This window comes from Mastacembelus armatus, chromosome 20, assembly GCF_900324485.2.
Source record: "Mastacembelus armatus chromosome 20, fMasArm1.2, whole genome shotgun sequence".
In the NCBI taxonomy this organism is placed as follows: domain Eukaryota; kingdom Metazoa; phylum Chordata; class Actinopteri; order Synbranchiformes; family Mastacembelidae; genus Mastacembelus; species Mastacembelus armatus.
This window is the reverse complement of record NC_046652.1, coordinates 1,302,932-1,312,697: the sequence shown is the minus strand read 5'-3', so window position 1 is coordinate 1,312,697 and position 9,766 is coordinate 1,302,932. Positions and strand designations below refer to the sequence as shown.

The 9,766-nt window shown below is 39.7% G+C and overlaps 1 protein-coding gene across 2 annotated transcripts; it reads right to left on the bottom strand.

Annotated features, from left to right (window-relative positions):
* Positions 1–227: 227 nt before the first annotated feature.
* hccsb (holocytochrome c synthase b) lies at positions 228–5,540 on the bottom strand. 2 transcript variants are annotated; one of them, XM_026291990.1, is made up of 8 exons: positions 5,438–5,540; positions 4,764–4,857; positions 4,607–4,654; positions 4,301–4,434; positions 3,684–3,832; positions 3,187–3,306; positions 2,957–3,043; positions 228–1,576 (listed from the first exon to the last, which is right to left on the bottom strand). In XM_026291990.1, the coding sequence occupies exons 2-8, from the start codon at positions 4,849–4,851 to the stop codon at positions 1,378–1,380; spliced, it is 825 nt and encodes a 274-aa protein (XP_026147775.1). In that variant the 5' UTR covers positions 4,852–4,857; positions 5,438–5,540; the 3' UTR covers positions 228–1,377. The 2 variants fall into 2 exon arrangements, with proteins under 2 accessions (XP_026147775.1, XP_026147776.1); XM_026291991.1 differs by having other exon boundaries at positions 4,764–4,852; positions 5,438–5,500.
* Between the last annotated feature and the right edge of the window lie 4,226 nt (positions 5,541–9,766).

Sequence of the window (9,766 nt, the reverse complement as noted above, 5' to 3'; positions counted from 1 at the left end):
TTGGCCCCCTCCTCGTGAGCAAACAGCTCTAGCTGTCTTGGGCTTGAAGGGTGCCTTCTCCAGACTGCATGTTTCAGCTCTTTCCACAGATGTTCAATAGGATCAGGGCTCATAGAAGACCACTCAGAATAATCCAATGTTTTGTTTTTAGACATTCTTGGGTCGTTGTCCTGTTGCAGGACCCATGACCTGTGACTGAGACCAAGCTTTCTGACACTGGGCAGCACATTTTTGTATCCTTTGTGTTGTGTTTTTCTATTTTCTAAAATATGCTTTCTATGGTTGCTGTGTTTTTTTGTTTTTTTTTTTATACAGTATTATCTTAGGTTTTCTGTATCCATGCTTCCTCTATTCCCTGTGAGGCAGAGGATATTTAATTTCATTAGTTTTATCAGTGATGACCAATTGCAATGTTGTAGTATGTCCAGCAGATGGTGCTAAAATACACTAAATGGACATGGTTGGTCTATGGATATTTTTCATAGTTCAAGTCATCCCTTAGGTTTAAGGAAATCTTGATACTCCAGCCTAGAAAAATAGTTTGAAGTCATCTTCAGGACAATGTCCCTCAAAGTTTTTCCCTTGTTTTTCCCTGTTTGGTGCAGGTGTAATTTACTGGCCTTCAGAGTTTGGGATGAACTGGAAGCTTCACATTCGGCCAGGACATGTCACTCAACACCAGCGCTAGACCTCACTTCTGCTCCTGTGGCTGAATGGCAGAAGTCACTGCACCCAACTCATTGGTGAGCTCAAGAACGTGTGACAATAAGAGGATAGATCTTTGGAGAAGGTAAGTGATAAAACCTCCCAATAATTGCTCATGTCCTTCAAACTCCACATCTGCAGGCTAGATTTTTAGACACATACATGCTCTGGGCTTCTGCCTGTGTAAACTGTCTGACCTTTAACAGTTTGGACATGTACAAACCTTTCTGGTCACTTAATGCCTTCTACAGTCCTGATTACCTACATCAAAGTAGATTAGGGGCTGAAACACTGGCCATAAGCATAAATCTCCAATCGTGATATCATCCTGTCCCTGTAACTATTTGAAACAGACTCGTGTATGTTAAACGCCTCTTGCAACTGATGCATTTCTAATTGTAAAATCCAGTAATGCTAATTATATCATTAAACTATTGTTAGGTTTCTTTTCTTCACTGCATTTTAAGTCATGTTCTTTTATTATGCTAAACACTTATCTGGATTGACTCATATAAAGCACTTTGTAATGCTTCACAAAATCTGCTTTATAAATAAAGATCATTATTATCACTCTTATGTTACAATGAGCTGAAATGAGGAACATCATATTGACAATTATGGTGTGTGTTGGTGTCTGTGGGTGTGTGTGTGTGTGTGTGTGTGACATGTCCATTAGGAGGTCCATCGCCACCAGGCCACTTTCATGCGGTCCCAGACAGCTTCTAAAGAGTCAAAGGCAGGGCGTACATCCAGGATGGAGAACTGGTATGTGTCTTTGATGATTTCACCATCATAGTAGTCAATGACATAGCGCACCTCTTTTCCACAGCGGTCAATGATCCAGTCATGCCGGTCAAAAGGCAGCTCGTAGCTAAGGGTAGAAGGAGAGAGAGAGAGAAATTATTTTATCTTGTTTTTGACAAATGCTGATGCCTGCACTACCCTTGAACAGAAATCAGGAACAAGCGTAATAGTTGGATGAGAAGAGCCCTCTTGTCTCTGACCATCCTCACTACATTCTACAGGAGCACCATAGAAGGAAGACTGGCTGGAAGAGTGTAAGGAGAGTGGTGAGGACAGCAGAGAAGATCATCCTTCCCTCCATTCTGGTCATTGCACAGAAGCACTGCGTGTCTCGGGAACATCACAAAAGACTCCACACACCCTCACCACACACTGTTTTCCCTGCCATCCTCTGAAAAGAGGTTTTGCAGCATGTTCTGCAACAATTGTTTCCCTGTAGCCATTAGACTGCTGCACTCGTAATGATTATTGCTATTTGTACTATCTTGCTGTGTACTATTAACATTTTAGATTAATGTATTTTTAATGTATGTATATTTTATTCATCTACATTTTAACACTATGCTGTGTGATGGAATTTTGTTGTGTACATCTGAATGACAAAGTCTAAACACTTATTCCAGTTTCAGAATACATGTTTGTAAAAACTATATGCAGGCTTTAACTAGTTCTAATATTATGAGGTGAGGATGGGGTCACAATCAACAACACAACACTAAAAACTATGATTCAAACCTTTGATAATGATAATCTAAATCCCTAACCCCCCAGTCACTACATAGTGGACTCAAACACTCGCCCACTACTATTTTATGACGTAGCACGGGCCGCCGGCGAATGCAGACGTCACTTCTCGTTTCAAACTCAAATTATTTTAATTATTTTGTGGTAAAAATTAATTTCTCATCCCGAATGTTTTATTAAAATGTACAACTTATTAACCATCTGTTCATAATTTTCAGCTACAATCTTGAATCTAAATTTATAACTTTGCATGACGCTCACTACTTTTTACAATGCATTGTGGGATATTGTGAGGGAACCAGGGTCAGAAATGTGATCTGACACACTGCAAAAAAAAAAAAAAAAAGTTAAAACACTAAAAGAACAGAGTTGAATGTTTGCAGAACATGTTTCAAACCTTTTTTATCACAGGATTGTAACATTGAAAAAAATTAACATTTTCAGAAAATCAAATCTTACTTGCCGATTGTGACCCTGTTCTCACCTCATAATATAGTAATATAACTGTTGATATTGTATATAGTAAAATTAAGTAGTAAAGTAAGTAAATATAAGAGCTGCTGGACAATCTGAATTTCCCCTATGGGGGATGAATAAAGTATCTATTTGTTGTCTCCACATTTTCTTTCTCATACTTCCAATCCATGATGTAAGTTAACATCTAAGCTGGGGCCTAAAATTCAATCAGATAAACTGAACTCACCCCATCCAGTGGCGGAAGCGAGCCCGGGGTGAGTACTCTTTGGCTTTCCCTCCAAACCTTTTCAAGGTTGGTCCACATGGACAGTCACTGGAGGAAGGCAGGAGATAAAATACCCAAAAAGAAACTAAATACTTTGGTCACTGTCAGCGTGAGCAGTCTTGTAGAGTACACAGAAAAATCTGCAGTTTTGAACTAATTTATATGTTTTTTGTTGTTGTTTCCGGACTCACCGTGCATGAAGGGCCTCCCATTTCAGTATCTCCTGCCAGGCCTGCTCATTGTTCTGGTTGTGAATTTTAATTATATTGGTCATGTCGTTAGGAGCAAGACCATCATCTCGCCAGCGCCACCTATAGCACAGTTTCACACACAAACAGCACAAACTGTTAAACAATCTGAGGATCCTGAATAGCTAACCCAGTGTTTCTTACATCATCAATACTGCTACTTCCATCAATCTAAATAAATGATATATTAGGAATTGAAGCTAATGCTATATGAAGACTAAGCCATTTGGTCATTAAGCCAATTAAAGACACATTTTATTATTTTTATTAGAAAAATGTAAAACTTGTGGCCAACAGGCCCCTCATCTAATATTTAAACTCTTCAAACTAAATAAATAACAACATGGCCACAGGTCTTTAAATGTGATGATGGATTATGTGTTTAACCCATTGCTTATTTCAGATCCTCAAAAATAAAAATCCCTACAGTATGAACCGACCCCTTCCGCAGCATGGCGTTCCAGAACATCTGCTCCGACGGGTAAACCCAGTTCTTATCTGTGTTGTGACGTGGGATGGTGGATTCCTCTCTGGAGACAGACAGGCTGAAGGGCTGGTCTGGAGCTGGCATTTGATTGGGTGGAGGCATCTGTTCACACAATAGAGGAAAAAGAAAAAACATTGACACCCTGCAAAACAATTATGTAATGACCCTTGAAACTTTAAAAATGTAAATACATTTGTTCTATCATTGACAACATAGAAAGTGATTTATAGAAAATACAATACTTTCCCTCAAACCTACAACATAATTATAATTACTACAATTTATGAAAGAGTGCGCTATAAAGAAGTATGAGAATCCTTATTCCATTCAGCAGCAACACTTGCTACCATAGTTTAGTTAAACATGTGCAGCATCTTCCTGCAGACATCTAATGACCTTCAAAAATCCACTACCATCTTCTTTGGTTTTAGAGGTGTTCAGTAGGAAGCAGTTGTGTGTCCAGTCACTGAAGCATTTTATAAGACTCCTTTTCCTGTTCATTCCTGTTACATGCAATAATCACAGTCGTTACCCTCTCCCTCTTTAATAACACTGAAGTGGTGCAGGTACCATATTTGCTGGGTCGATGTCACTCTTCACATCTGCTGCAGCTTTCATGGGGCATTCCACAAACTCATAGGCCCGATCCTGATGGACTGGACCTGCTTCTGCTGTGTGCATTGGACACTCCGACGGAGGAGACACTAAAGAAAACAAGAATACCTGATTGAGGACTTTTGGGCACAGTACTAACCCACAGCTTTCAATGATTTCAACAATTCATCAACTCAGACCTAGGAAAATACAAAACAGTACAGTCAAGAAAAGAAAGTCTGCTAAATGTGTGTAACATAGTATTGACTGTGAATTTGATACCTTTTACAGGCTGAGATTGATGCATGGGACACCCCGGAGGTGGAGATGCTAAGAAACATATATAAATATAAGATAAAAATACAACACAACTTAACAGCAGTTATTTAAAACTGTAGAAAATCGTGATGCAGTCGCTGTGTCTGTCCTGCAGCACTACCTTTGACAGCCTGGGCTTCTTGAGGGGCAGCCATCACAGCCTCTGCCCTGACTGTAGGAGCAGCAGGTGTGGTCACAGAGGCTCCCATCCTGCCCTGCCATAACAAAGACATCAGAAATGAATGAAAACAACACACAGTCATACACTTACCATGATATATAATGAGCTGCAGGTTGGTACTGCACACTAAGATAAACACTTCACAGCCTGCAACACTAAGCATCTAAAACCACCCATGACTGAAAGCTGATCTGAGCCTTGGTCATATCTTTACACTCAGTGACGATAAATAAATAAATACCAACTCAAATATGGATGAGAATCGGAAGAAAGGCTGACTCGTGACTGACTGACCCCACGATTAGCATGACAGGGTCAGCGCAGCTACAGGTGGATAGCTAGCTAAGCTAACAACGTCTCATTAACTTCTCATTCTGCTACACAAACATCGTCAGAATAAAAAATAACACACTTCAATGAAATGACGAACAGTCTGGTGACCAGGACGAGCAGCTACTAGTACTAGTTTCTCTCCGTTTACCCGTGATAGCTAGCTAACAGCTATGATAGCGATAGCCGATACATTGACTGTTTGTGTTTCCTTTTAACTCTGACGTGATTTTAACATAGTACGGAAACTAAAACTCATGCTGGATCCAAAAGAAACGACTAACCTTAGAGAAACAGACCCAGAAACGTTCCCCTGTGAGGTTACTCTCCCAATGTCAGCGTGATCCCAAGACTCGGAAGTAACGTCTTAAGGAAGTGACGTCTTCCTTCATCTGATGCTGCGTTTAATGCCCATGCTCCTCGGTCGGATATTTGAGGCAGGACCGCCCTCGAGGTCGGAGCGTCACCCAAAAGAAAAATCAGATGTTTCAAATTGTGTTCAGTCAATAAAATGTTTAACGTGTCTGTTCATTTAGGCTATAATGCTAAATCATATTTGACATTGCTGTTGCTTTAATTTTATGAATGTTTAACTTGAACTTCCGACCTCAGATGTGCAGCGAACGCAACATCGCTCCCAAGGGCTTGGGATTTAACGTTTACTGAATGTTGCGCAATGGTAGTTGACACGTGCCCTACGTAAGACTTCTTCGGTGCTGTAGAGCGCACGTGGAGGAGGCGTAATACTGCCACGGGTGGATAACGAGAGGATAACAGGTCACTATTATCAAAGTGACGCGTCTGAGACTTCTATGGAGATATACGTGCGAAACTGTTATGTTTATATGGTGGAAATCCATATATGGTCCATTCATCATCTATACCCACTTATTCCTTTAACCAGGGTCACAAGGATCTTCTGGAGCCTATCCCAGCTCTCTTTGGGTGAAAGGCAGGGGTACACCCTGGACAGGTCACCAGTCCATCACAGGGCCACATAGAGACAAACAACCTCACACACTCACACTCACTCCTATGGGCAATTTAGAGTCACCAATCAACCTGACATACATGTTTTTGGACTGTGGGAGGAAACCAGAGTACCTGGAGAAAACCCACACAAGCACAGGGAGAACATGCAAACTCCACCCAGAAAGGCCCCTGATGGGTTTCAAACCAGGAACCTTCTTGGTCCACTGTATTCCTGCCCTTGCAGTTTCTGATTGAAATGGAAATGGGCATGGTAATGTGTCTAACATTTGATGAGATCTGTGAGTACTGCAAATCTAATTATCACCCAAATGACATTTCTCCAGCAGATGGCAGCATGAACACAAAACACCCAGACTATGCTGCTTGGTCACTACTTCTTTCTGTGTGTTGAGAGCAAACCTTCTATTTTTGATGATGTACCTGCATCTGTACCTGTACTCTTAGAAAATTGCCAATAAAAAAAAAAACAAAGGCAAAAGATAAAATTTAGAAAATCTTTACTTGGACTGCTTATGATAACAAATATGACTGTTTATATAGAACACAACATAGATAGCAACAGATGAACAAACACTGTCATTACATAATTGTTTTACAGCTTTTTAAAACACTAAGTTGAAATAATTCTCTAATCCTGATTGTGTGTTTGAGAAGTGAACCCCATGAACATACAGCTGATCACTTATTACTTTGACAATGATTTCACAGCAATTTTCAGTTGTTCTTGGATCGGATTGATAATCCTATGGACCCCTGTGATAAAGTCTGTTCTGAAATAACTTGACAATAAGTGAAAGCACAAACTGAAGTGTCCCTACACTCAGATAAAATATAAGTTAATAGCATAGATGTTGGAATTTATTTTCAAGACCTTAAAATGAGTTGTTAGTGAATGTAGTGGAATGCATTCATGTAAATGACAAGGAGGTTGATTTGATCGTTCTTAATTATCATCTTTAGAGAAATCATGTATATACTCAGGAAATATAAATGAATGTAATATCCCATGAGGGAAGTCTTCTCATGTAGCTTACATCAAGTTATATTTAGCAGCCAGGGGCCAGTAAACAGCAATCAGAACTGAAAAAGTCAGGACCACTTGCACATTCATCATTCAGGTCTAACTTAGGTATAACCTGCATGCAGACCAAAACATCAACACTAAGCTGCAATGTGTTGTAATTTACCAAAAATCAGATTAAGGGTCATTAAGACCTTCTGGATGTTGTATTTTCATGTCGAAGGTTCACCTAAGATGTCACAACCTGAGCCTGATGGACTCTGGTGCTGTCGTCTTGGAATGTGCATGTGCCACCTAATATTTGCGCTTCTGAATAATTTAAACCTTAGATTAAAGAAATGTAATTAACCCCCCACTAAGAAGTGTTGCATTGCAGCTCTTTAGTCCCAGTGCTATGAGAGAGGCTCTTACTTTCAGTATTAAACATAGCTGTGGTATGTGATGCAACTTCACAAAGCTTTTAAATCATTTCCAATCATGGTAACGTTTTTTTTTCCTGGTAGTGTATGAGTGCAAATGGGATTTACAGCTTGCTTAACAACACCTAGTGTTTAAGCTTTACTGTCCATGCAGGTTCTATGATGGGTGGCTAATGGGTTCACATACGGCCCCGTGATCCTAACTTCCTATGTTCTGGTTGGTCTTTATGACCTCTGACTGCCTACTTATAGTCACAGATTTCACTGTATCACCTTTTAGACTAAGAGATAAATTTAAATTTTTAGCATCTGAACAGTGTCTTCGCTGTGTTTGCTTTTCTCGGAAGAAATAAGTTCTTCTGTTTGTTACATGTTTTAGCTATACAGACCAAATTTCAGTTTTAGATTGGCCTGTGTTGTTCCAAAAAAACAGGAACAGTAAATCATTTGTTTTGGTAAACGACAGGAAAACCTTAAAGTCCTTAAGTCACATATTTTCTCAGACTCTGGCACACACAATCTGTGGGCTGGAATTTGTTACTCAGAGAAGAGATTACTGACCCTGTGTTGGGTTTGGGTATAACAGGCTGGTGGGAAAAGAAAAGTGAAGTTGATTCTGTACTGTTTCCCATGTGTGGAGTCTTTTTCCTGGGCCCAGAATAAATTCCTTTATTTAAGTTAGTTGTTCTTCAGTTTTGTTGCTGTTAAATCTCATAAGCCTGTTCCATCATCTGCCTATCTGAACATCAGCTGACACATTTGGTATTTATTAGCTGTTGTTTTTTTGTCACCTCTGGCTGCTCCTGATTATCATTTTAAACTAAAGCCAGCAGCTTGAGAGAACTGGCACTTTGCCTCTGTCTCTTTCTGTAGTAACTTTATTGGCCTTTATTGGTAACTGTGGTGAATGCACTGGGCTACAAATATTAGGAAATTATCGACGGCTGAGATAAAATGTGCTAATTCTTACTCATTTTGATTTAGATGAATTAGAAAACAGGTAACAAGATGCTGGTTGGCTAAAGGTTTTAAGATATTTCACGATAAATATTTATAATTATCTCTACACCAGTGAGTACAGTGAGTCTGATGATCATGATGCCTCGTAACTTCTCGACAAAGTACGGTAGAGGCTACACAGCAGTGGGACCAACCCACCAACATTTAGGTCAGTTCTTCATGAAAAAAGGTTACATGAAACATCAATAAATGAATGTAAAGTTATGTTATTGGTATCAATAAAAAGATACATTTATGATGATTGGTGTGGCACCCCCACCCCTCCTAACTTTTAATTATTTTGATGCAATTTTGACCTGAAGCTGTAACTGAAGCCAGTTAAAGCTCAGGACTTAATTTTCCTTTATTAGTGACTCAATTCTGCTAAAATTTAGCTGCTTCTATTTCCAAGGCTTTCTCCTTGTAGACCAGTGGTATTAGTGGATCTCATAGATTTTGCTCCCATGCTTATTGCTGAGATAGACATACAAAATGACTATGAATACATATCATCCAGAAAAAGTAAAAAAAACATTGTAGATTTGGATTTATTTCTAACACTAATCACAGTAGAGTCTAAGGGTCCCTTAGGTGGTCATTTAGGATACACAGTGTCCTGTCTAACACATCATCTTGGTTGACCTAGTTACTTGAAAATTCATGATCTGCTGCATCAATTATCAAAGGTTATAAAAAATTTCAGAGGAGTAATGATGCTATAAATAACAGACCTTGTCAGTGTGGCTTCGATTCCTCAACATTCCCACTGATGGTGTGAATGTGAACAGAAAAAAGGCGCTTTAAGGTCTGTAGTTCTTGGGTCTGTTCCTCAGTGGGGTAGTTCCCAGAACTGATTCCCTGGAATTGTTTGGTCTGAAACCATCTGTTGGTTTCTATTGCTGTGTCATCAACATGGCTCCTGGTGTTCCAGTATGCCCATGGATTAGACCAGCACCTTATACGACACACAAATCAGGTGCCCTCCTGGCCTCACGAATGAACTGAGGCTTTCTGTATTAAGGATGTGCTTTAAGAGACACTTGGTGGCTGCAGTGATTGTGAGCAGCTCACCCTCATGGCAAATGGAGAATGTTGTGACATGTGTTATCCCTACTTCTCTTGCCACGATGTGCTTGTAATCAGCTGGTTGCTCTTAGTATAGAGTAGTTTAAAATATTTCA

Coding starts and splice junctions, on each gene's coding strand:
- hccsb (XM_026291990.1), bottom strand. CDS start 4,851: ATGGGAGCCTCTGTGACCACACCTGCTGCTCCTACAGTCAGGGCAGAG. Junction 4,655..4,763: donor AGAAGCCCAGGCTGTCAAAG/GTAGTGCTGCAG, acceptor TATGTTTCTTAG/CATCTCCACCTCCGGGGTGT. Junction 3,833..4,300: donor ACATCGACCCAGCAAATATG/GTACCTGCACCA, acceptor TTGTGTGAACAG/ATGCCTCCACCCAATCAAAT.